At 37.8% G+C, this 27491-nt stretch overlaps 1 protein-coding gene and 1 long non-coding RNA gene across 2 annotated transcripts; one reads left to right on the plus strand and one right to left on the minus strand.

Annotated features, from left to right (window-relative positions):
• The first annotated feature begins 13502 nt into the window (after window positions 1–13502).
• Window positions 13503–18221, plus strand: LOC104217255 (probable sodium/metabolite cotransporter BASS1, chloroplastic). Its single transcript, XM_009767447.2, has 7 exons — window positions 13503–14137; window positions 15670–15763; window positions 15839–15872; window positions 15976–16030; window positions 17060–17143; window positions 17230–17517; window positions 17773–18221. The coding sequence occupies exons 1-7, from the start codon at window positions 13616–13618 to the stop codon at window positions 17923–17925; spliced, it is 1230 nt and encodes a 409-aa protein (XP_009765749.1). The 5' UTR covers window positions 13503–13615; the 3' UTR covers window positions 17926–18221.
• Window positions 18222–24333: 6112 nt separating this feature from the next.
• LOC104217254 (uncharacterized) lies at window positions 24334–26806 on the minus strand. Its single transcript, XR_708727.2, has 2 exons — window positions 26266–26806; window positions 24334–24457 (listed from the first exon to the last, which is right to left on the minus strand). It is a non-coding gene; the product is annotated as an uncharacterized lncRNA (long non-coding RNA).
• Window positions 26807–27491: the final 685 nt, after the last annotated feature.

Below are 27491 nucleotides of genomic sequence, written 5' to 3' on the forward strand. Positions count from 1 at the left end.
ACCGATCTCGGGAGAATGCATCGAAGTTTATCTCCTTTATAGGGAAGAAACACCTCGAGGCGATTAGAAAAGACTGCGGATGGGGAGAAAAGGCGGTACTGCAGGTACCTTCCCCAGAAGAAAGCATCATGGCTCATGTCGAGGGGTTTTTGAACGTGTATGCGTAACCCTTTACATTGTGCCCTCTTGATAGGGTCGTGCTTGAATTTTGTAGAAGATATCAGGTTACCCTGGCACAGGTTCACCCGTCGTTTTGGAGGATAGTGCTGATGATAAGGTATTTTGCAGATAAAGTCGGGCTCCAATTCACCGTCAACCATCTTATTAGATTGTACCGTCCCTTGCATTATCGAGGCCTGATTACTCTGAGACGTCGATCCACTCGGTCCTTTGTTGCCAGCAATGAAGAAGATGGGGACCCAAGGTGGATGAGTCATTTCGTCCGAGTGCCATCTGTCGATATTATCCCCGCAGAGTTCCTTCCATTTCCTGAGAAATGGAATTTTACACGTAAGTGGTACACTCGTGTTCTCATTATTTCTTCCCATGGTGGAGGCGGATATTGTAAAGACGCTTTCTTTTTCTTTTATTTTTTTTTAGCAATCCCGTGGATGCCATACGAGGTTTCAGACCAGGCGGATTGGTCTCAAAAACTGGCAGCTTGCTTAACTTACAATGAGCATAAGTGGCGAGATCTGTCCAAGGGTAGATGGGAGGAAAACATCACGGTATGTGCTGTGTGGCTTGTTTTCTTTGAAATGTACTTTCTTTTACGTGTACTAACTCTGTCACCGTAGGCATTAGAGAATTTTCTGAGATGAGACTGTGCCCCCTCAGGGAGGAGGAATAATCGTCGCTTTGGGGTCGAGGACTGATAACAAAGCTGAGCCTGCGACATCTGAGGCTTCTAGCCTTGGAAAAGTGGTTCCTCCCTTGGCGCCATCTTCATTTCCCGTCGCATGTACTTCAAGGGATACATGTGTTCAGCCGTCATTCTCGCCCCCTGTCAAAGGTACTTTAAGGGATGTTCAAGACCATGGGCCGCCTAAATCAAGCGGGGTCTCGAGCGACCATGTCCCTACCGAGATAGGTTCAACTGGGGCCGGTGAGACCAGGCCAGTAGATGCACGCTCAACCTTTGAGGAGGCTCAACGGCTTTGTTATGTGGTGAGCTTTGGTTGACTTCGTTGATCTTCTGATTTTACATTTTTGTTTTCTCATTGAGCTTCTTTTTCATAGGCCTTTGACAAGCTCAAGTCTGAGTTGCTCCGCTGTGAAGCCCGGTTAAGGAAAGCCTTGGATGGGGAGAAATCCCTCAGGCTTCTTTGTGATAAAGGGGGAAAATAATTGAGGCACCTTCGGTACGAGGCGAATCGAAGCCTGAACTATGAAAGTTACCTCGAGAAACAGGTAACCTTTGCTCCGAGGGAATGTGTGTTTCCACTTCTATCCTCAAAGACTAATATTTTGACACATCAGTTGCAGAGCAAGACAGAGGATCTGGATTACCTTTGGGGCAAGGTTGGCCAGGCCAAGTATGAGTGTAACGGGCTAAGGGCTCAGATAGATGCCCATGTTGCAGCTAAGAAGAATGCTTTGGCCAATATTTCTTCCCTCGAGGTGCAGCTCCGGAATGCCCATGAGAACATCTTGGTTCAAACGAGCAGGATTGCAAGGCTCGAGTCCAACCTTTTAGAGATGAAGGTCGAGGTCGTGGATGCCTGGGCTGAAGCTGAAGAGATTTGGTCTAAGGCCAACAAGAAAGTGGTCATCTATTTAAAAGACGTTGCTGATGTTCGAGCTAAGTTGAGAGAGGCTTCCGATCGGGAGAGCAGAAGCAATGAGTATTCTCGGTGCAAATCCCAGAGGGAACCCCTCGAGGAAATCTACCCTAAAGGCTTCGATCTCTCAAAAGAGATTGAGCAGGCCATTGCGGATGAATACGATGCCAAGTTCCTCATGTCCGATGCCGAAGATAATAAGGGGGAGACCGAAGGGGCCGCAGTCCTCGAGGGGGGAGTAGACTAGGCTTTTTCTTTTTGATTCTTTGTACAGGGCTCTCAAAGAGCATTTACAGATATATGCACATATAAAGAAACCTTTCGGTTTTCTCCTTTCATGAATTTCTATTTGCTTGTGTATGTCTTTCTTTGTCTTGAGTTTTGACATTTGTCAATGATTAGCCAGACGAATTGGCCTTCGAGTAAAACCCTTTAGGTTTATGAATCAGCCTTGAGGCTCGTTGGGCTGGCTCGTATGCTCTTACGCATTTGCCCTTAGGCATTTTTAGTTAACTATTTCGGGCTTAGTCTTTGAGTCGTATTTCGATTCAAGCTCATTGACCCTTAAGTTTTTAAGTTGGCCCTTAGGCTCTTACACGTTGGCCTGGTACGACCTCTAAATATAGGTTGGCATCTGGGCTCTTACACGTCGGGTCGGTACGACCTTTTAATATAGGTTGGCAATAGTCGCATTGGGTCGTTATGACCTTTAAATATAGGCTGGCAACAGTGGCTCTTACGCATTGGGTCAGTACGACCTTTTAATATAGGCTTTATTTTCCCTCGTTAGAGACTTTTTGAAGTTTTTGTGTTTGCCCGACTCTTCGACTGCTTGATGAGAGCCTCGATTGTGAGCCGTTATGTAGGGATAAATGAGCACCACGGGAGGTTTCGCTTGATGGCTGAATTGTTTCGAAGCCTATTGTTTGGAGCTGATATGATCGAAGCTCTTTTGCTTATGTTGAAGGTAGCCTGATTAATCAGTTCTTTTTGAAGTATTTTCAAAGTAATTTAAAGGCATGTGATTTTATAGCGACGGTCGGGCGTCCCGAGTCGCGTGAGTTTGGCCGGAGATCATTGCGTTTGGTTGTAGCCTTTTAGTCCCCGAGTGAAGTAATTTCGGTGTTTATATCGAGGGTATGCCTTTTTAGGGGTCTTACAAGTTCGAATATAGCCTTAACTTTAAGATCATGATGATGCCTTTTTGCAAGGTCTTATAAATTTTAACATGCCTTACTTGAGGTCTTACAGATTTGGTTACTTGGTACAAGTATAATTCACGCCTTGCTTGAGGTCTTATAGATTTGTTTACTTGGTACAAGTATAATTCATGCCTTTCTTGAGGTCTTACAGATTTGGTATTGCCTTATAAAGTCTTATGAGCTCGAGGTTGCCCGCATGGGGTTTTATAGCCTCAGGTTTTCAACAAATCGATGGGCGTGACAGTCGGCGACAGTCCCCAAGTCATCGAAAGTTTCTTGGCTCTAGAGTCGTTCCTTGTAAACTTGGTATTTCCTCATTGAGGGCTTACGAGTTCGAAGTTTCCGACTCGGAGGTCATGTGGCCTCAAGTTTTTGGCGTGAGTCCCCGAGTGTTTGGGAAATTTCTAGCTCTAGAGTCGTTTCTTGTAAAAGTGGCATACTTCTTTAAAGCGCAAAGAGTTTTAATGGAGGAGAAATATTCTTCGATTACTTGGTACAAGTATACATGTTTTTGCCATCAAGGGCTCAATTATTCTATGCGGACACGGTTCATTCGACCGTTTGGATCGATACATCATTTTCCTATTGAGACCCTTTTTGGCTCATCTTGACTTCTTCGAGAAGGTGATGTTCCGGGGGAATGCCCCCCAGTGTTCGAGGTTGATTGAAGAGAAGCCTTGAACACTTGTGAATTTCTCCTTAGGTAGCATATAGATGTTGCCTCATTAAAAACCTTGCCGGTAAAACCCTTCTTGGGATAAAACCCGATCGAAGGAAAAGAGTGCAATGTATGCTTTGAAACCTAAGGTCTTCAAGCTGGATAGCGCTTTGACTGTTCTGTTCGGACACTTGCACAAAGGTTAGTGTCAGATATAAATGGAAAGGGAGATGTTTATACCTTAGTGGTGATGGCTTTTTGAGCCTCGATATGCTTCAAACGTTTGCTTCGGGACGCAGCACGTTCCTTTGCTTGTTTTATTCGGGTGTAGCTGAGAATGTGTCTCGTGATTCTACTTCACTGTTTGCTTATCATTTGGCTCCTTCGATGTTGAAGGCGTCGATGCCCGTGCCACATCATGCACCGCGAATATCTCCATCGCTATATGTTGTTCTCCATACACGGTTTTTATTTCGTCCTTTGTCAAAAACTTCATCATTTGATGAAGGGTTGATGGTACTACTCTCATGCAGTGTATCCATGGCCTTCCGAGCAAGGCGTTGTACCTCATATATCCTACGATGACATGGAATTTGACATTTTGGGTCGTGCCGTCCACTTTGACCAGGAGGGTGATTTTCCCTTTCGTTGTTTCATTTGCTGTGTTAAATTCATTGAGGACTCGAGAGGCGGGCATGATCTGGTCAAGCATTCCGAGCTGCTCCACCACCTTCGACCTGATAATGTTGGCTGAGCTACCTAGATCCACAAGCACACGCTTAAATTGAAATGTATTCACAAGAAAAGAAATTACCAAGGCATCGTTATGAGGTTGAGAAAGGGTCTCGATGTCCTCGTCGATGAACGTGAGAGCATCTTCGGGTATGTAACCCCGAGTTTGCTTCTCCCTGGTGATGGATATTTTCTTTTTTTTTGACAATATATTCCTACAGGATGTCGATTCCTCCAACTATCATGTGGATGACATGTTGAGGCTCATCTATTTCATTCTTCATGTTCGCCTCTCTTTCCCAGAACTGATTTTGGCTCGGTCGCTAAGGAACTCTCGGAGGTGCCCTTTGCCGAGTAGCCGGGCTACTTCTTCTCGGAGCTGTCTGCAATCTTCGGTCCTATGACCATGTGTGCCGTGAAATTCGCACACTAAGTTGGGGTTCCTCTGTGGCGGATTTGATAGTACAGTTCTTAGCCACCTAGGGTCTCTGATTTTACCGATGGTAGATATGATGTCTGAAACATCAACTTTGAAGTTGTATTCCGACAGGAGAGGTAACTTCATCGATCCTGTGTGTCTGTCGAATCCGGCTCTGCTCACGAGTCCCTAAGGATTCTGACCCCAATCTGTCCTTCGATCACTTCGGGGTATGTTACGCCTTGGGGCGTTTCTCCTATCTTCGGTGTATGGTTGGTACCTTTCCTTGTTTGGCTTTGGCTCTTTTGCCAGGAGTCTGCTAGGATATACTGAGCCCGAGGGGGCTCCCAGTTGGTCGTCCTTGACCCTAATATTTGACTGATATCGATTGTGGACATCTGACCAAGTCACGATGGGGTATTCAACCAAATTCTGCTTTGAAGCCACCGAGCTTCGTTCGTTCAAGCCTTGGGTGAAGGCATGTACTGCCCAGTCATCGGAGACTAGTAGTAATTCCACTCTCTCCATTTGAAAGCAAGATATGAACTCCCGCAACATTTCATTTTCTCTTTGTTTGATTTTGAAGACGTCGGATTTCCTTGTAGCCACCTTGATGGCAATGACATGTGCCTTTATGAAAGAGTCTACCAGCATGGCAAATGAGTCTATCGAATTCGGAGCTAGGTTGTGATACCACATCATGGACCCTTTTGAAAGTGTTTCCCCGACCTTTTTTAGCAGGACAGATTCAATCTCGTCGTCCCTCAGATTGTTGCCTTTCACAGCACAAGTGTAAGCAGTGACATGCTCGTTGGGGTCCGAGATTCCGTTATACTTCGGAAGGTCAGGCATTCTAAATTTCTTCGGGATGGGCTTTGGAGCGGCATTTGACGGGAATGGCTTTTGTACGAATTTCTTTGAATCAACATCCTTCAGGATCGGGGGTGCGCCCGAGATCTGGTCGACCCTTGAATTGTAGGTCTCCACCTTTTTGTCGTTAGCTTCTATCATTTTTTCGCCCGATTCAATCCTCTTTGTGAGGTCCTCGAGTATCTTTATAATAGCGGGGTCGGTTGTTAACCCGTTGTTACTCGATTTTTCCGGTACCTATTCGGCTCGAGGAGCCATTTTCGGTGTTGTTGTGCTTAGAGTTTTTTGGTGGCTTTGCAGTTGAGCAATCACCAACTATTGTGCATGTAACATCTCAAAAATAACGTGAAGGCTAACCTCTTGCTCCCCTCGCACTGGGATTTCCTGAGCTTCTTGTTGGTTTTCTTAGCGTATACTCCTGTTGGTGTGGGAGCTTATGTCGACGTGTTGGGCGTTGCGCGAGACCACGTCCACAGGAATTGGTTCTGATGCATCCTCAGAGTGTCGTGGTGGTACACTAATACCTGGAACAGCTATATCATTCTCTCCATGGTCCTCAAGATCATTGTTTTCATGTGCGTTTACTGAGTTAGATATTTTGACCTGAAATCAAAGATTTTTGGACTAGAAAAAGTGTGAAGAATAACTTGCGTTATGCAGTAAACCAGCAAGAAAACAATCACTATTATTTTTAGCCCCATGGTGGGTGCCAAACTGTTTACCTTGAAAATGGTAATTATAATTAGATTTGATTTTGTGGTTCTAAAAATACGTGATTTTTTTTGCTAGTTGTTAGGCAGTAGATACTAAGTGTGAGACTAAAAAATAAGATAAGAGCTTGAAGGTAGTATGTTAAGCAAATCGAGAGGCTGAGAATCGGGGCCTTGAGTTGGCCTATACGGGGCCTCGAGGTCGAGCTAAGTGTTAGGTTGTGACCGGCCGATGAAGGTCTAACTATTCTAAGAACTTTGATCTGAGTTCTTTATGATCAATAATGAACAATAAATGAAGAACAATTAATGGAACACAATAAATGTAAGCAATAAATGTAAATAATAGAATCAAGAGAGAATATGTTTAAGCTAGAGAGCAGAGAATGTTCTTGTATTGAATGTTATATATTGGATCACCTTACAAAATGACAAGGGTCACCTTTATATATGAAGGGGAATCCCAACATAGTACAGACGCATTTATTACAAGGATGTAAGGCTGGTACAACCATTTAATGCTACGGTATGGGCTTGAACTAGCCTAATAGACTTGGTCAGCTTTAATCACGTGCCTTGAGAACTTCTCGTTTGTCCATCATAGCCATTGATGTGCATAGCCTCGAGGTCGATCATTGAGAGCCCTCGGGGTCGAACCTCGGGCTGAGCCTCGGGCCATCTGGGTGCGGTCTTATGATGTGCCATAATGATCATAAAATCGGACTCTCTGATTTTCACTGTATACAATTTTAATCATACTGTGCTTGAATGCAAAAATAGATTTAATCATTCTTATGCTTCTAATGTGCCAACTAAGTCTTTTGCAGCCATGAGCCTGGAAGAAGTTCGTCCTACTACTTGGTATCCTAACTTTGGGGCTTCAGCCCATATGACCCATGATCCCATTATTTTATCATCTCCTTCCTCCTACACCGGATCATCTCAAGTCATTGTTGGTAATGGTAATCTCCTTCCTATTCTCTCTACTGGCACTTCAACTATTCCTTCATCTTCTAGGCCTCTACTTTTACGCAATGTTCTATATATCCCTTCTCTGAAGAAAAATCTCCTTTCAATTCAATGACTTTGTGCTGATAATGGTTGCGTTATTCAGTTTACTGACACTGGTTTTTTTGTTAAGGACAAGAAGACCAATCAAGTGTTGCTCCACTATGATAATGTTGGGTCACTTTACCTTTTTCAAGTTATTCCGTTTTCGTCCTCTCACCTTGCTCTTTTCAGTGATGTTTCGTCTCCTACAATTTGGCATCAAAGGCTCGGGCACCTTGGTCAACGATCTCTTGCTGCTTTAATTCATAGAAAGTTGATTCGTTGTGTTTCGTCTTTTGACAATAATTCTTGTATTGTTTGTCATTTGGGCAAACAAACAAAATTGCAGTTTAATCTTTCAGTTAGTCGTGCAAATAAACATTTTTTCTAGTTCATTCTGATGTATGGCAAGCTCCCTTACCCTCAAATTCTGATTATCATTACAACATTCTTTTTCTTTATGATTACACCAAATTTTCTTGGATTTATTTGATGCACGACAAATCCGAGGCCTTTGACAAATTCAAAGAATTCTATCTTATGGTTGCTAATATTTTCCATTCTTCTATTTCGTATTTTCAATCAGATGGAGGAAAGGAATATGATAATCACAAATTTTAAAGTTTCTTTAAGGACCGTAGCATCCTTCATCGTTTCTCTTGTCCTCACACCTCTGCCCAAAATGGACGTGCAGAGAGGAAACATCGTCACATTAATAATATTTTGCGATGACTTTTATTTCAAGCTTCTATACCATTCTCCTTTTGGGCAGATGCTTGTCTTTTTGCTACTCATTTAATCAATATTTTCCCTCTTCCAGTTCTTAACTTTAGTTCACGTTGTAAGCACGTGATTTTTGCCCTATGAGAGAAATACTCCCAAAAAATTCAAAATAAAACAATTTTCCTTTGTGTGCAATTTTGAGAATTTTTCTCTCAAATTTTGATAATTATTTGTATTTTGTCCATGCATGTTTATTTGTTAAATTAATAAAAAATACAAAAATATGTCGCATTTGCATTTAGGATTTAATTCTACAATTAGGAGCAATTAAGTTTGTTTTTACAAGAACAAAAAATCATAAAAATATTGTACGTTGCATTTTTAGCATTTAATGTCCAAATTGTGTGATTTTATCGTAATTGCTATTTAATTGTGTGTTAATTGTTATTGAGAGTTAATTTGCACTTTTATAAATTAATTTAGTTCTATATGATAATTTAGGATTTTTAGAATTTAGTTTAGTTTAAGAGAAAATAAAAGAAGAAAAAAGAAGCAATAAAAGAGGAAGAAAATCGGATTGGGCTACCTTCTAATTTAAATCAACCATGGCCCAAATCAAATAACCCCACCGGGTCGACCCGACCCAGTCCGCCCCATAACCCAAACTATGGTTAATCTCATACCCCCATTTTCATTTTTTTTTACCCTAAAAAACCCTAAAAGCTACCCGCCCGCCCCTCTCTTCTTCTTCTTCTCCAAAACCACCCCACTTTCCCTCGTCCCAAGCTCCCATGGCTGACTCCAAGCTCCAGTTCCAGCCTCCTCCTCACGACCAGTTGCTGCCCAAGCTTCGTCTTCATCGAAGAACAACACCCCTCCTCGTCGTCCACCCAAACCGCCATGGCTGCTCCTTCTTCTTCTTCTTCTTTGTTCCCAGCTCCACCATGAATGACCAACAACCATGGTTGTTGTTTCTTCGTCTTCACCAGTCCGTCGACCTCCCGTCCAAAAATGAGCTCCACCAAGCAACCAAACAGTCTGTCGCTCCATGTCTAGCAGCCATTGCTGCTGCTTCATCTCCTCGTCCCAAGCTCCCATGGCTACCCTCCCATGGCTGAAACCCCAGCTGCTTCCATGACCACACGCACACACACGGAGGAAAAGCGAGGCAGTCCGGTTAAAGTCCGGCGAAGTTCTGTCAAGGTTTCGTTTGGTTTTGTTTGAGTCCGTTGTTGTTCGTCGTTCGGTGAGGTCCAGTCTGAGTTCGTCAAGGTTAAAAGAGAAGGTGGGTATTCATTGAAGTCGAGATCCGTTAGGTCGTTGGCAGTCTTGGTTCGAGTTTGCCATTTCCGTTCGAGTTCGTCGTTGTTCATTTCCGGTTAGTTGGTTTAAGTTTCATTTCTGTCTGTATTTTGTTTGATATTCTCGGATTTGAAATCAGTATATGTTTGATTCTTTTCTTGTTCGTTGTTTTTCATTTCTTGATTATTTCTTCGTTTTGTTTTTATTCATTTGTTTTTGTTTAGTTTTAATATAGAAGTGTGTTAGTTTAATCACTTGAATCATTCATCTTTGTTGTTTAATTTAGATTTAATTCGTGTTCATTTTTTGTTTGATGATCGTTTTTAATCCAGTGATTTAATGTGAGTTTATGTTTTGGTTTTTAATTTTTGATTTAGTTTGAATCATTCATCTTTGTTGTAATGTTGTTGGATTTAATTCGAGGTTCGATTGATGATCGAGTTTAGTGATTTGTATTTACTTGTTTGTTCTGCTGAGTTTGTTCGGAAATGAATCTGACTGTGTTGTTAATTCATGAACGTTGTCGATTAGGAGTTTGTTTGGCAAGTTTATTATGCAGAGTTTGATTATTAGTTGTCAATTGTCAGGTTTGATTGGTTATAGTTGTTGTATTTTGGTTAATTGATTAGGTGAATTGGTTATAGCTGATGTGGGTAGAATGGTAAATTGCAGTATTTTCAGGGGTATAATGGTAATTTCAGTAATTTCAGAGGGGTATTTTTGGAATTGAAAATCTGAACAATTATTTGTTTTGAGTGCTCTGTCCACTAAGCTAATAATATTAAAATAAGGTATTAAAATAATATAGTGGGGGACAAGACATGTGGTAGTGGGGAATAATGCATTTGTTTAATCAATAATGGGGAACAAGACATAGTAGGATTACGGGGCTCAAGAAAAACTGATTAAATAAAATAATAATTGCATTTTTTATGTAGTAGTGGGTTTGGTAAGAGAAAGTAGATTGTTTTATTATTTGTTTAATTGATTAAGGGGTCTGTTATGAGACATAAATAGAGCAGACTTGGACAGAATTAGAGGGGATTTTGGCTGAATATTGGGAGAAAAAAATTCGAAAAGATTAAAAGATTTTTGAGGATTCGAATTTGAAGAGAGTTTAAAAGAAAGAATTTTCTGAATATAAAAAAGGAGAAGAGATTCAGAATTCAAGTTAAAAATTGACTGACTTTTAAATCTTGGAGAGTCAGAATTTGAGAGAAAAGAACTAGATTTTAACGTTAAGAATTCAGTTTCTTTTTGAGAGTCAGTAGTTTGAGCGTGTTCTATTTTGAGTGCTAAAAGAACAAAAATCAGAACGGTTCCATTGCATTTTTTGCTTCTGGTTCAATCTGCATTCTGCGTGTGATTGTTTGGTATTGCTGGGTTTCAAGTTGGTTTTTCCTAGGTTGCTATTTGGCTATTTGCCACTGTTTCATTGGGTGTTGCTGGATTTCTGCTCGTTTTTTTTTAAAATCTGTTGTTGGGTGTTGCTGTTGTCGTATGCTACTGCATTTCTGCTGATCTTCCTTTTCTTTTGCTTCCAATATCAGGTACACAACTGACACGCTGGTTACTGTAAACTAAAACATGAAGCATGAATATGAAATGAAGAGTTGAAGTTCTGAATTTATCTTAGTTATATTCTGAATTTCAATTGTATATATACACATTATTTAGCTTCCTCTAATCAGAATCATGTAGTTGTTTAAGATATATAATGGAACATCTGACAGTAGCTTAGTGGACGAACTGTCTATATATTACTAATAAATAAAAAATGGTGTGGTAATTCTGTTCAGTTAGTTCGTTATTGTTTGATGATTATCATGTCTCAAAAAGTATGTTAGCTGATTTAGACTATTCTTAAACATTCAACAATTAGCTCATTAAACGAATAGACCGTTTCGGAACTTGTAGGAATATTGTTTAGCTAGATACTATTGGTTAATTTCAGCATGTAAATGGTCTAGGATTAAAATTAGATTGCCAAGTTTTTTTTTAATTTGACAAACTGTGAGCATGCCTAATATAATGTAACTAGGTAGTAACATGTGAATGAGATGGCCCAGGTCCAGTTTTGTGCCATACACATTGGGCCTGGGTCCACGTTAGCCAACGGACTATCCATATTGTGTTCTGATTTAACAAATTGTGTTCGGAACCCGATTATAACAACTCGTAAGCATGTAAATAAATTAGGACATTTTCTCTTTCATTTTTTAGAGACAAATTTAATAGAAAAAATGTAGGCACTTTAGGATTATCCTTTTAAAATAAATGAGATGAGTCTCACCCAATAAAACGCACAAGTTGTGGGGCCCTCAATAAATGGTTAATAATTGTATAGACTTCGGGATAGGTCATTTAGCAAATTTCACGGTCTCACCCAAAATAATGATACGCTAGTCGCTTTAGGCGCGCCTTTAACAATTTATTTTCTTAAACTCGGGTGCACATTTATGTGACCCAAATCCAAATCTCAACAGAGTCGAAATATGTCGATAACCACGGGTACATTGATGTGACGTGGTTCGAGATATATTTTCACGATATTGCAATTCTCGATAAAAATAATAATAATGATAAAAACGGTTAAAAGATAAAATTCGCACATATGTTCAACATGTATTATATCAGATAATCAAGCCGAATATGACAGTTGAGCGACCGTGCTAGAACCACGGAACTCGGGAATGCCTAATACCTTCTCCCGGGTTAACAAAATTCCTTATCCGAATTTCTGGTGCGTAGACTGTTAAACAAAGTCAATATTTTCCTCGATTCGGGATTCAACCGGTGACTTGGGACACCATAAATCTCCCAAGTGGCGACTCTGAAATAATAAATAAATCTCGTTTCGATTGTCCTTTAATTGGAAAAAACTCCCTACTGCGCCCCTTTGAGGCGGCGCGGGCGAAAAAGGAGGTGTGACACACGTTAGGAAATAATTTTTGGGTGTTCCCCAGATTATAACCTTGTTAAAGTATTTGGTTGCTTATGTTTTCCATTTGCTTCTCTTGGTCATAAAAATAAATTCGAACCCCGTTCAATTCCATGCTTGTTTCTGGGAACTTCCACCAAGCACAAAGGTTTCAAGTGCTTGGATCCTACTACTAATAAATTTTTAATTTCTAGGCATGTTAAATTTATCGAAAACATATTTTCGTATCTCTCAATGTTTCCTAGTATCTCCCTGACTCCTTTTATCTTAAGAGACACTGATTTCAAATCACCTAATCTTGATTATTCTCCCACACTTTTCTCCTCTCAAAGTAATATTACACATAATTCATCTGATAACTTGAATGCAAACTCTAATAAGAAGTCTTCCCCTTCAATGCATGTTTTACATGATAACTTACTCACATACTCTTCGAAATTAAAGTTAAGTGAGTTTTCTTCTGCTTCGCCTCCTATTTTTTCGAAGACAGTTGAACAAGACTTACCCTATTCCTATACTTCTGGTAATCTCCAACAAGAGTTATCCCCCTTCTTCCTGAGATTCTTTCGCAACTTTAAGTTCCAAGTCAATTACAACTTCTCATTCTCATATTCCTATCTCTCGTGAAAATTTAATCTCAATATTTAAAAAATTGACTTACTTGGTTTGGTTTCTTTTTAGGAAAAAATCGACCCAAACCGAACCATGAACATCCCTAGGTAGGAGTAAGGTATGCGTACACACTACTCTCCTCGGATACCATTTATGGGATCAAACTTGATTTTTTTTTTGTTATTGTTGTTGTTGTAGATATTAGAAAATAATTAAATACTTATATTTTAGTGTGAAATTTATTTTGAAAGGATAAGAAAACAAAAGACATTTCCTAAATCCCAGGACAAAATAGTGTCGGGATTATTTTATACCACTTGAGATATGGCATAAAATAATACCACATTTAATGACATAAGATGGGATAGATACGATAATAGGTGGGATTAAATTTATACATTGTTTGATTGGAGATATAAATTTATCCTGGAATTAATTTATACCTCCAACCAAACAAAGTATATATTTTATCCCACCTGTTACCCCACTTAATCCCTCCTACCAAACGACCCCAAAGAGTTTCGTGAATAGTTTATATAATGATGGACGATGGGTGACTAGCAGAAAAGTTGCTTCGTTGTCGGAGTGGTGAACAGCCACTGAACTAGGGGGAAAAATGCAGGCGTTTCTATCAACACCAAATACTGCAAAAACCTGTTACTTCAATCACACAAGATTTATACACAACAATCAATATCTCACCTCTAGAAATCTCCCTTTGCCCTTTTCACCATCCCCTAAATCACTTCACTTCTCAAACTCCCATTCACCAATTCTTGTTTTGAATCAAAAACCCAAACCCATTTCACAAACATCCAGGACAATAAGTGTGCCCCTTCTGTGTGCAAATTCGTCAAATGCCATTACTGCAGATGATAATAACAGCAAGAAAAGCTTCGGGGATTGGATCCAAACTGTTGGGGAGGCCATTTCTGTCTTGTTTCCTTTATGGGTAGCTTTGGGTTGCTTAATTGGGCTGTTCAAACCCAACTCCTATAATTGGGTCAAACCCCAATGGACCGTGATGGGTATTACACTTACAATGCTTGGCATGGGAATGACTCTTACTTTTGATGACCTTCGTTCTGCTTTAGCTATGCCTAAACAGTTATTCTGCGGTTTCGTCCTTCAGTACTCGGTATTTTATTAACTTTTTGTCCTTTGAATATTTATTACTCCTTTTAGCGTACTTGTGAAATGTTAATGAGTAAGTAAATTGATCAATCAAAGGTCCAAATTATCACCGGTGTCAGAGGTGGAGCCAGGATTTTAGGTTCTGGATTTTTGGGACCACGATTTCAAGTGTTAATAATTTTGTTCTAGATTTAATATCTATACATATTTCATGAATTCAAAACACCAAATACATCACTTGAGCAAAAGCTAGGGTTCGGCCGAAGCAGTAGGTCGGCTTGTGCCTTCGCCCCTGACCGGTGTTGTAAGCATGCAGCTAGAAATAATCCAGCCAAAGTAATAGAGGTAACATTTATACCCAAATATTGTTTTGATGTATGAAGCTTTGTCCATTTTAGTCTACATTTGTGGCTGAAGAAGGAGCAACATTTACTCTGTAATTTGATTGATAACCAATAAATCCGTTGTTTTTAGCTTGGATGCGTGGTGGATTTGAACTCATAGACCCCCATGCTACGGTTACTTGTGGTCCAATGATGTCCGCCTACCGCACATTTTTCTTTATACTACCTTTGGCATCGAACCAAAGCCCTAGGGGCAACTTTTTTTTCTCTAACTTAGAAATTAATCGTTTGTTTGTTCTCTGAGTTCTTAAGTTTGGTACCATCCAACTCCTTGTTGCTCCATGAACAAGATGCTAAAATGATATGGATGAAGTATGCTGACAACTTGTAAATACATTTCCAAAAACCATATGCAAATTCGAAATGAATTGTAGCACTTTGCTACCAAGTGCATTTCACCATTTAAAGACAGAAGACTTAGTTAGGGTTAAGATTTATATGGGGATTCCTTCCCTTTAGGGTGAAAACTGATATTATTTTGGTTTTGTGTTCTTAAGCTGCCAATTGTCGATTTTATCCAGATTTGTCAGCTTCCGATAATGCATTTTCTTCCTCTTGAATGTTAGCTCTTAGATTGCAACTCAAATATATGCTTCCCTTGACTTCTTTTTTCCTTGTTAAACTAATAGTTTGTTCTATTTGTCCATCCTCTCTTTTGTTCAAGAAGTTGCACTTCCTGTGATGTCTCTCGGAAAACGCTTTCTATATAAAGTGAACTTGTTCCGCATTTCTGTTTACCTTGTCATTCGTTGTCCATTTCTTGTGATGACCTGCGCTAGATTTGCAGTTTATCCCACAAACTACTACTCCCTCCATTTCAAATTAGATGACACATTTCGCTTATCGAGAGTCAAACTGTATGAAGTTTGGCCAACTTTTAAAAATGTATTTTTTTTAATCATATTGACATGAGAAAAGCTGCATTTTATAGTACTTTTCGTATAGTTTTTGGATATATAAATTTTAATTTAAAATGCGGAGTTGAACTAATCCAATTTAGCTTAAAGTTTAGTCAAATTGACTCTCGATAAACAAATTGTGTCATCTAAATTGAAACAGAGGGAGTAAGAAAATCTATTTCCTGCGTAATTTCTTTGGGATGGACACGTTAACAGGCTGTTTTCTGGTGTAGGTGATGCCTTTATCAGGTTATTTTGTTAGTAAGCTGTTAAATTTGCCATCCCATTATGCAGCAGGCTTGATTTTGGTTGGCTGCTGTCCTGGAGGTATGCTTAGTTAGACTCCTTTTCAAACCCTCTACTTATAGACATTTACTAAGCATCTCATGCATTTTTCTGCAGGGACGGCAAGTAACATTGTCACTTACATTGCACGGTAGGTACTTTTGGAAAGTTCTCTTGTATCATTGTTATTCATATTACTATTGTTTTGCTGTTGTTTCCATTATAAATACCTACTAGGTGTCAATTAACTGCAGTGGAAATGTGGCGCTTTCAGTATTGATGACTGCTGCAAGCACCCTATCTGCCGTGGTTAGTAGTTTTGTTTGGTTGATGAATATAATATGCATATAAGACGTTTATATCTGTACATACGCTTATGTTGTGTGTTTAATGCATCCCAAGCATAAGTGACCTAAAACAATATGAGATAGTTCTAAAATGTGTAACGTAAGGTAAGCTCTAAAGTCTTGTGAAGAAAGCTTTTGGCCGACAAAGAAATGCATTATTGACAGAATAATCAACAAGCAACTAAATCAAATCTGGGGAGCTTCTTTTTCAAGTTACTTTGAATTTGAACTCTCTTGATTCCCAAAAGCATGAAGGCATTTGGAGGAGTTGGTCCTTTTTTTCCTAAGAGCGATACAAGCTTAATAAGATTGCAGAGCAGTCGACTGTTGCCTTCATCAAAGACAAAGATGAACTGTCAGGATAGACATCAGATATAGACAGGACATTTTTTAAATTCAGGTGGGGAGAATATGCAGATTTAAGTGAAGGCTTCAGCACTAATTACAATCATTTCTTTTCTAAACGGTTAAATTATACCACCAGAGTTGTTGTGCAAACAGTCCAAATATTTTGCTTCTAGACTACAATCAAGGTGCAGAGTTAGAGAGTGTAACATTGAGTATTCAATGGTCATATGGAAGTGTCAAGTCCAGAACAGGAAAGTGTGTTTGGATGGTCAAGAATATAAGAAAAGATTTAGGTTCTTAAATTGTTTTCTTCATACATAGTTTTATTTGATTGTTGATCCGTGTTTAACTTTAACAGCAAAATTATTGGTAAGCAAATCCGTGTTTGCGACTGCTCCGAAAAGACACAGATGGCGATCTTTATATCTAAACGTAATAAACAAAGCATTTTATCATCTCACCAATTAATAAGCAACCAGAGAACTTTTGTCTAAAAGACTGGTGGGCTGTTCGTGGGAAAAAGCTCCCACACTTCCTCTTATTGTTGCATGTGTCTCATTCTCTTAATATCCTTGAAGATACTCTAATCCTTTCTGATGGTGTGAGAGCTCAAGTTAATTGACCTTTCTGGCTATACGTGCAGGTGATGACCCCTTTCCTAACAGAGAAACTTGCAGGGCAATTTGTTGCAGTGGATGCAGCTGGACTTTTCATGTCCACTTTACAGGTCCATTTCCTAATCTGGTTATTGGCTTATAAGTATCGTAGTATTGTAATTTATCATAATGAATTATAAACCCTGCCAAAATACAGGTGGTGCTTCTTCCTGTCTTAGCTGGTGCATTTCTGAATCAGTATTTCAAAAGCCTTGTCAAAGTTGTGTCTCCATTGATGCCCCCTATTGCTGTAGCAACTGTTGCAGTTCTTTGTGGAAATGCAATTGCGCAGAGTTCTTCTGCAATCCTCATGTCAGGTCAACAGGTTGTCTTAGCTGCTGCTCTTCTTCATGCATCTGGTTTCTTCTTTGGCTATGTGCTCTCAAGGATGCTCGGGGTTGATGTATCATCCTCAAGGACAATATCTATTGAAGTCGGCATGCAGGTAAGCAAATGATTTCAGAAATAGACTCTGGGAAGAGCTCTCTCTCTCTCTCCCCCCATTTATCCCCAAAAAAAATTGCCATTTCCAGTCCTTAGTATATGACTGAAGAAAATATTTGTAATCGTATTACATAATGGCACCTGAAAAACAATCAGGGGAAATATGACACTTAAATAATTAGATAAGCCCTTGATGTAAATCATGCCTTTTAGTAAGGTGCTGTATAGTCATTAAATTGTACTTTGTTTGTTGCAGAACTCGGTTCTTGGAGTAGTTCTAGCCACTCAGCACTTTGGTAATCCGCTTACTGCAGTACCATGTGCGGTTTCTAGTGTTTGTCACTCAATATTTGGCAGTGCCTTGGCTGGTATCTGGAGGTGTTCTGTTCCAGATCAAGTGCAGCAGTGAGTCACTCTCTTGGTGTATCTTGGCAATTGTTTGTTCATGAATCTGAGATTGTAGCGTTCTTCTTTGGCACTGGATCGCTAAGTGATACATCAAGCTTGTTAGTCATTTGGAGTTATAGGGTCTTTTTTTGAAGTTCCTACTTCCTAGTGTTGATGTCTGGTAATCAGCATTGATATTCGATACCAACAACATTTTTATTTTTTTGGTGGTGATTTCATGATGTTCTTCTGGGAACTTCTAAAACTGCTTCGACCAGAAAAATTAATCAATTACGCTGGAAGTACCTATGGTTATAATCTCTACGTATTTAGGGGGTTTTGGGGGGGGGGGGGGGTTCTTAGGGAGGGGAGTATCAAATATGTGGATTGGCATTCGTGGTTTTATTTTTCTTTTTTTTTTATCAAGGTTTGCTTTTTGGACATTCATGTTTTTTTTAAAGGGAAAGCATCCTATAAATGTTGTCAAATCTTCTTTCTGTCTTGGTATGCAAAGTCTTATCACCCTGAAACTGTCGTCCCACCCTAAATAGTTGATGCCACAGGTAGGGGTTATTAAATTTAATCAAACTAAACCAATAAAACTGGGGTTTTTCTACTTCGGCTTTTCTCATGTTTTCTTGGATTTTTGGATTTTTTTTCGGTAAAATCTTCGTAGAACAAAACATATAATTTGTGCTTAAATATTTCTTTAATCCTAGTAAAATGCAACTATATAAAGTATTTTTCAAGAAAATATAAAATATGAGATGTCTCATGGCATTATCCTAAAATATTCAACAATAAAAACAATAAAATTATATAATATAAATATTGCTAATTTAAAAAGTCATAATAAGAATAAACATAATCTAAAAGTACTAAATCATGTTAAAATAAGTAAAAATTGCACGGGGCGCCGTATTTGGTCGCCCCCATTTAACCTATACCCATTTTTTAAAAAAGTTTTAAATTGTACCCACTCTTTAAACAACTTCAGCCTCCTACTCCTTTCTTCTTCTTCTTCTTCTTCTTCTCCTTCTTCTTCTTTCTTCTTCTTCTTCTTCTTCTTCTTCTTCTTCTTCTTCTTCTTCTTCTTCTTCTGTTGGTGCTGCTATGAAACTCCAGTTCATTGGATGATTGCCATAAGTATGTTTATCAGATTATTTAAAAATAAATTATAAATAATTACGTAAGTTAGTAGACAATAATTTGTGAATATTTCCACGTAAATCTGTTCTTTTCACGTTTATTGTTTCCAAAATTTATGATTTAGATACTGTTGGCAATCTGATTATTTTATAGTAGTAATACACTATGAATGTGATGACCCAACAGGTCATCACTTGATTTACGAGTAAATTCTATGTTCCAAGGCCTTAGAAGCCTCCTTTTTCCTCACCTCGATTTGCATGTGCGGTCCGGGCATATATCCGAAACGCTTTTATGTGGAAATGTGATGAAAATGTTAATTTGGCCTTTAAAATTGAATTTAAGTTGACTTCGATCAATATTTTGGGTAAACGGACCCGGACCTATGATTTGATGGTCCCGGAGGGTCCGTTGGAAAATATGGGACTTGGGCGTATGCCCGGAATCGAATTCCGAGGTTCTAAGCCCAAGAAATGAATTTTTAAAGAAAATTATTTTTTGGAATATATATAAGTTTTTGGAAATGAAATGTGTTTGGAATTTAATGGTATCGGACCCGTATTTTGGTTCCGGAGCCCGGTACAGGTCTTATATGTGATTTAAGTTGAGCTTGTAAAATTTGGCAAGAAACGGAGGTTATATGACGAGATTCGGAACCTTACTTGTAAAATTTGAAACTTTGAAAGTTCTTGAGAATTTCTTTGATTTTGATGCTAAATTCATAGTTGTTGATGTTATTTTGGTGATTTGATTGCACGAACAAGTCTGTATGATGTGTTTGGGTTAGTGTGCATGTTTGGTTTGGAGCCCCGGGGGCTCGAGTGAGTTTTGGATAGGCCTCGGAGTGAAATTTGGACTTAGGAAGTTGTAGCTTTTTAGCTGGTATGTTGCAGGTCTGCAGGCTTCGCAAATGCGAAGCCTGGCTCGCAAATGCGAACGTTTATCACAAATGTGAAAAATACCTGGTCTGCCTTGGGGTCGCAAATGCGACGTAGTCATCGCAAAAGCGATATCGCAAATACGAAGGGCCCATCACATTTGCGAAGTGGCATGGAATCCTTCAGTGTCGCAAATGCGACAATCCCATCGCAAAAGCGAGTTCGCAATTGCGAACATTTAATTGCAAATGCGATGATATCAGTCTTCTGAAAAGTTCGCAATTGCGAACACTGGTCGAAATTGCGACATCTGCAACCTACAAATTCATAACTTAGCCGAAAGTCTTTCATTTTTCAAATTTGGGCGATTTTTCAAAGACAAGTACTCTTCCAAATCGATTTTAAGTCATTTGTAACTCGTTTTCATTAATCTTTAACATCTTTTCACATGATTTGAACTCAAAATCAAGGGTTTTTACGGGGAAAATTGGGTGTTTTGGGTAGAACCTAGATTTTTCAAATTTTGGGGATTTGAACCTCGATTCGAGGTCCGATTTCAAAACAAATTATATATTTGGGTTCGTGGGGGAATGGATAATCGAGTTTTGGTTCGAACCTCGGGTTTTGACCATGTGGGCCCGGGGGCAATTTTTGACTTTTTGGGAAAAATTTTAGAAAACCTATTTTCATGCATTGGAATTGATTCATATAGCATTTATTGATATAGTTAAGTAACTTGTGGCTAGATACGAGCGAATTGGTGGTGGAATCAAGGGGGAAAGCGATAGTTGAGACTTGAATTGTGTTCGTGGCATCAAGGTAAGTGTTTAGTCTAACCTTAGCTTGAGGGATTAGGAGTTGTGTCCTATTTGCTATGTGTTATTTGTTGAGTACAACGTATAGGCATGGTGACCAGTATCTATACGTTGGTGTGAAGCATGCCCGTGAGTCTTATATTATGATTATTATAACTCCGTTTGTATTGTTCATGCCTTATGTGATGATTTCTATTGTTGAGCAAAGCTTGTGGAAGTAATATTGGTAATTGAATATTGAAGAGTGTTGGCTCAAGTTGTAAAACGAATCGTGGAAGTAAAATTGGTAACAGAACCTTATAGAATATTAGCTCAAGTTATGTAGTGAGTTGTGAAGTAAAGGTGAAAAAGAGAAGAGGATTGTTATATTGTCTCCCTTGCCGGGATATTGTTGCTTTTAATGATATCTCCCTTGCCGGGATGTTGATGTTTTTAATATTGTTCCCTTGCCGGGATTTAATTGTTTTACTATTGTTCCCTTGCCGGGATTTTATTGTGATTTTATTTATTTCCTTTCTCTTATTACTTGTGATTGTTGTTTGGGTGAGGAAGAGCGTTAAAGCACGAAGGGTGATGCCGTGCATTGTTTTGGTGAGAGATTGTTAAAGCACGAAGGATGATGTCGTATATGATTTTGTGAGGAAGAGTATAAAAGCACGAAAGGTAATGTTGTGCCGCACGATATACAATTCCGTGCCGATTATACTTATTTTATGGTAGGACGAGAGTAAAAGTACGAAGGGTGATGTCGTGCAGATTATATTGATTCTTATGGCGAGGATGAGAGTAAAAGCACGAAGGGTGATGTCGTGCACTTGTTTGATTTCTGATTCTTGTTGATAATTGAGTTACGGAGTTCCTTATATTTACCTGCTGTCTTTCTGTTATCATTTGATGTTTCTCCGCAGCATGTTTCTCCCTCCCATCCTTAACTATACATTCCTGCTTTTATTTTCCGTTGTACATGATTTAACTGCACATGTTATTTGTTAGTCTGGTCCTAGCCTCGTCACTACTTCGCCGAGGTTAGGCTAGGCACTTACCAGCACATGGGGTCGGTTGTGCTAATACTACACTCTGCACTGTATGCAGATCCCGGTACTAGAGCATACATGCCATAGCTTGGGTTGCTGCCTTCAGTCCGCTCGGAGTTCCAAGGTAGTCCTGCAGGCGTCCGCAGGCCCTGTCGTCTCCCTTTATCCTTTCACCCTGTTTCATTTATGTATTTCAGAAACAATGCTGAATTTATTTTTCGGACCTTGTTTGTAGTACTCCTAGACTATCTGTGAAGTTGTGACACCAGTTCTGGGTAGTCTTTATTTAAGAAATTATATCGGAAATACTTAAATAGTTGTATTTGTTTCTTTCGCTTGTTTAAATTTCCGATGTTTATCTAATATTGGTTATTAATTGTTAAAGGACTAAAATGGGAAAAAGATGAATAATTCAAACGGTTGGCTTGCCTAGCTTTCACTAGTAGGCTCCATCACGACTCCCCAGGGTGGAAAATCCGGGTAGTGACAATGAAAGAATAAGGTGATTATTTATCTAGTATGTTAGAAAACTTTTTCAAAAACTTCAGCTTATATAGTGCTGAAGTTTTTACAAATGAACTAAATAACTTCAGCATCTTCTGCTGAAGTTTTTGAAAAAGCTTTATGACAAAATTGATGAATCCAGGACAAAAAACTTTAGCTTATTTAGTGCTGAAGTTTTTACAAATGAACTAAATAACTTCATCATCTTCTGCTTAAGTTTTTGAAAAAGCTTATCCACGACAAAAAAACTTCAGCTTATTTAGTGCTGAAGTTTTTATAAATGAACTAAATAACTTTAGCATCTTCTGCTAAAGTTTTTGAAAAAGCTTAATGACAAAACTAATGAATCCAGGACAAAAAAAAACTTCAGCTTATTTAGTGCAATTACGAAAAAAAACTTCAGCAAATAGAGAACAAAACTTCTGCTACTATGCTTAAGTTCAGCAATTACAAACAAAAACTTCAGCAAATAGAGAATAAAACTTCAGCTACTATGCTTAAGTTCAACAATTACAAACAAAAACTTTAGCACACTTAGTTCAGCACACTTGCTACTTCAGGCCCGTCTACTAGAATGCTGAAGTTTTGCGTGACTGCCTTTGCTACTTCAGCCTCGTATGCTGAAGTTACGCAAAAAAGTGGGTACGTTTGCAATTGTATTTGCAAAGCAAGCACAAGTTAAAACGTGACCCAAAAAGCGGGTATAGATCCAAATGCCCCTTAAAATAAGTAGACTAATAAGGGAGTATTAATTACATAACTAAATGCTAAAGAAAAAAAAAATAGGCTATGCATTTTTATCCAAAATTATTGCCAAACAAAAATAGATATATTCAATACATTCCCGTTCGTAGCATTGAATTGAATGTCTTTTTTTAGCATAATATTGATTTGATATTGGTTTGGGCTTTTGTTAACATTATTTAATTTACTAATATTAATGGCTATAAAACTTATTGGAGCTTTCAAAAGTTCTAAGTCCAACTTTGAAATAATACCTTAAAAGATAAAATTATGAAATTTTTTAACAAATATTTATAAATTGCATCACAATAAATATATTTATATATTAAATATATCTAAAATTTCTATATATGTAATGACGGGTTGGTTTGGTTTCGGTTTGACTTTCTTTGGTTAAAACTAAACCAAACCAATTATGGTCAGGTTTTTTTTTCCAACACCAAACCAAATCATAGTCGGATTTTTTTTCTCGATTTGACTCGGATTATCGGGTTGGTGCGGTTTGTTGGTTTCCTTTGTACACTCCTAGCTACAGGAGCTGAAGAAACAACATTTTAGGGTTGTCAAATTTGGCCCAAGCCCAAATGACCCGCCCAACCCGTCCAAGTTTGGGCTGTTTATTGACCCGCCCCTTTATTGAACTTAGTCCATCTTAACCCAATCCATTTAAAGTTGGGCTGATTTTTAACCCAAGTTGATCATGGGTAACTTTGTCAAAATATCTTAGAAATAATTTATTTTTTGTTTGATATGTTATATATGACCACAACAAAAGAAAAAAAGTCTTATTTAGTAATTATACAATTCATAAGAAATAACACATGTATTAAGTAAAGATTGATAAGAGTTGGACAGGTTGGGTTATGACCTAAATTTTAGCCCATCTTGACCCAATCTATCTTAGCCCAAGTAACTTTTGGGCAATGCCCAATTATTGAGTCGGCCCGTTTTGACCCGCCCAATATCGGTCCAATCCGCCCATTTTACAACATTTTAATAACCAGAGGAGCCTGTGTCCGATAGACTATTTCTTCCCTATTGCTTGCGGATATGGGAGGGCATTGCATTGGCAATTTGGCGTAGGATAAGACCAAGCTAGAGCTAGATGTGAATCCAGAATTTAGTATGTCCATTATGAGCGTGATCTTATTATGTGTATATATTTCAAAATTCTTTTTGTGGATGCATACATAATTCGGACCACAAGCACCGGTTTAGCTATTGAGCACGTTCGTCCTAAATACGCCCCTGGCAACTCCTGATACCTTTCTTTCAGTAATAAATAGTAGGAGGGACCATATTCATATATGTTTAATATACAGAATCTTTGTTTCAGCACGGAAAAATCCTGGAACGGAAAAAATTCAACAAAGGATACAAATTCTGTTTAATATGTCAGAAATGCCAGCTTCCTTCATCTTGGCTGTTGCCTACAAATTAAACTACACATTAGACAAAATCAACCCAAGGAATACCATATAGAAGCTGACTGATACAAAATAACATCATGTGCTCCTCAATAGCTCAGACACCACTACACACTTAGCATTCTGCAGATGCTTCTTTGACCAAGCATACCTCTCTGGAAATAAAGAACTTCTTGGTTAGGAGCATTTTATCCTATAGTAATAAAGCTAATTATCGGGGAGGAATCCGAATTAGTGGGCTAGTTGAATTTCATATAACGGATGTCTAAAGCAAAAAAGAAAAAAGAATAGCTAGATTACGTATAGAGGCACAAATTACCAGCAAGATCTGTGAATTAAGTTAGGTCGATCGGTATTTGTATAGATCAAGATGGGCTTAAGCTGTTGTGCTCTTAATAGAAAATGCACTCCAGAAATATATTTGTCCACCAATAATCTCTCAAGAGTTATAACAGTTGGACTGCATTAGGTGCTACACAGCTTTGGGAAGCATAACAGTATTTATTACACGTACTATATAGAAGGTAAAATCTGAGGAATTAAAGAACAAATAGATTTAGAAGTTCTCCTCATATCTAAAACATGAATAGAAATATATATATATATATATATATATATATATATTTCTATTTGCTTCTGGCCAGGATGGACCAAGATTGCAAACAGGACCTACTGCAACTCATCTCAAACTTTATGTCACGTGAAAAATAAAAGAAAATAGCTAATTCTTGAAGGTTCTGACGTGGAACATGTTAAGACCGAAAAAATCATGTTTCACGCGGAAGCTAGTAAAACAATATTCAAACGGCGATAAAGCAGACAATAAAAGAAAAATACCAAAAGAGACACAAATATTTAATGTGGTTCGGTCAATTGACATACGTTCACAGATGGAGATGAGCAATCCACTATATAAAAGAGAGTACAAAATATCGAGAAAACAACCTCACGAAGAAGCAAATACAAGTAACACACTAACACTTGTCCCGTAAAGTTTTCCCCCTAAACAAGACTCTCAAACTCCATATGGCTACATTGTGGATGCTACTGAATGAGAATGACGTATCCTCAATTTATAGAACTCCAAACATTTTCCTACAAGAAAAGGGACTAGCCAAATATGGAAGAATTAATATTTTTCTTCTAGGAAAAGAAAAACTCAATTATAGTAAATATGTTGTTATTTCCTTAATGAAATAGGAAAATCAATTATGGTAAGAAAATCAGGATAAACAACTAAGCGAACAAACAAAAAATATCTGGGCTAAATTACCGCATTATATAATTGATGGAATGATAAATGATCACTTATTACTAAGAAATTGAATTTAAGTTATATGCATGGAACGAACTTTTTACATTATAAGTGTAGTTTAACTTATTATAATATGTTACTTATTATTTATTTTAGGTCTTCAACTAATGCTATTAAACAAAATCACTTACAATTACTTTTTAAATAATCTGATTGTATAAATATTTTTTAATTGTTGACGCGTAGAATCTAAATTTGAAATTGAATTTAATGAAAGTAGACAAGTATAGTATATTAGAGATCTCAGAAAATATTCTTTTCAAAATTCACGTTAAACATCTTAATAGTATTTCATCATCTCAAAAGACTTATTTTTACTAATTATACAATTTTTCCATATAAAATCGCTACTGGAGTTAAAGCAAATAAAACAAAACTTAAACACATATTAATTAAAAGGACATCAATTTACTAACAAACTGCATATTCATTAAGTAAAATATCCAGTTGCTAGGGATTAAAAAAGAAATTTATCGATAAAAAATAATTATTTCACCTTTCGTGATGCCTCACTAATTGGTATGGTTCTCTATTTTCTCTTCAATTTCTTTCTTTGTATTAAATGAAATAGCAGCTACTACCACCTTCAAGCAGATAAAGTCCAAGAGCTCCATGTAGCACGGTGACCTCTCTTTCTTGCAATTTTCTTCCATTATCATGTTCTGTTTTTTTTTTCTCGTAGAAAGAAAGAAAAAGATTTGTATTTGTGTATGCATAGAAAGAAAACAAAATGAAAAATCAGAGGCATGAAATTGATCATATGATCTATCTTAACTTCACTATCCCATAGGTATAAACTCAAAAAATAAAGCCAGTAAAGAAGTAGGAGGGATGTGTGAGAGCCACTAATTTTATAGGCTGCTGTAATTAAATTTAAATACAGTTGATAAAGCTATGAGAATTAATGGGAAAGGATCATGGTAGCACAAATAAGGAAAATAAAGGAGTAGTTACTCTTAAACATGTGAAACGGAACAATAGTAATAATGAGGAATTTTTGCAAATAAAGGAGTAATTACTCTTAAACAATAGTAATAATGAGGAATTTTAAAAAAAGAAGGATAGTGAAAGCAAATTGGATATTAATATTAAATAAGGAAAGAAATTAATGAAACACATTTAAGGAAGAGATGAATAGGGTATCTTTATTTTCTGTAATAATATTTTTAAGGGAAACTAAGAGAAAAATGCCAAAAACAATGAGAGAGTAGATAAATAGGAATCCAAGCATTAGAGAGTGCCACATCACTTTTTCTATCCCCAACTTTATATATATATAGAGAGAGAAAAACAGAGATAGAGATAGAGATGGATAGGAAATATGGATAATGATGATTGAAGGAATATTAATGAAAATTTAGATGATGTGTTCAAATTCATAACGGCTCTGTATCTCTCTCCCAAAAGCTCGTAGGTTGTGTGTCATTTGGAAGTGATTCCTGATAAAACAGTATCCTCTTTTTAATTTTATAACAATTATCTGGTATCCAGTATTCATTTGTCTGAATAATTAAGATTCGATTGCATATGCCTAATTAAAGGAGAAACGCTTCCTATATTAAATTTTATTTTCAAAACTCGAATTTTTATTAAGGAAAACGATTTTCACCCTCCTCACCACGTCCCAATTTACGATGGTAATATAACAGTAGTCCAGGAATAGTATAGTTTCTTTTGTATAATTGATTGATTAACATACAAACAAAAGGGCGGAAACTGCGA

The sequence above is a fragment of the Nicotiana sylvestris genome, chromosome 6, assembly GCF_000393655.2.
Source record: "Nicotiana sylvestris chromosome 6, ASM39365v2, whole genome shotgun sequence".
In the NCBI taxonomy this organism is placed as follows: domain Eukaryota; kingdom Viridiplantae; phylum Streptophyta; class Magnoliopsida; order Solanales; family Solanaceae; genus Nicotiana; species Nicotiana sylvestris.

What these genes read in the sequence shown, in the direction of transcription:
- LOC104217255 (XM_009767447.2), top strand. Translation starts at nt 13,616, where the DNA reads ATGCAGGCGTTTCTATCAACACCAAATACTGCAAAAACCTGTTACTTC. An exon ending in GTTTCGTCCTTCAGTACTCG is followed by an intron (nt 14,138 to 15,669) that starts GTATTTTATTAA and finishes TTTCTGGTGTAG; the next exon opens with GTGATGCCTTTATCAGGTTA. An exon ending in ATTGTCACTTACATTGCACG is followed by an intron (nt 15,873 to 15,975) that starts GTAGGTACTTTT and finishes AATTAACTGCAG; the next exon opens with TGGAAATGTGGCGCTTTCAG.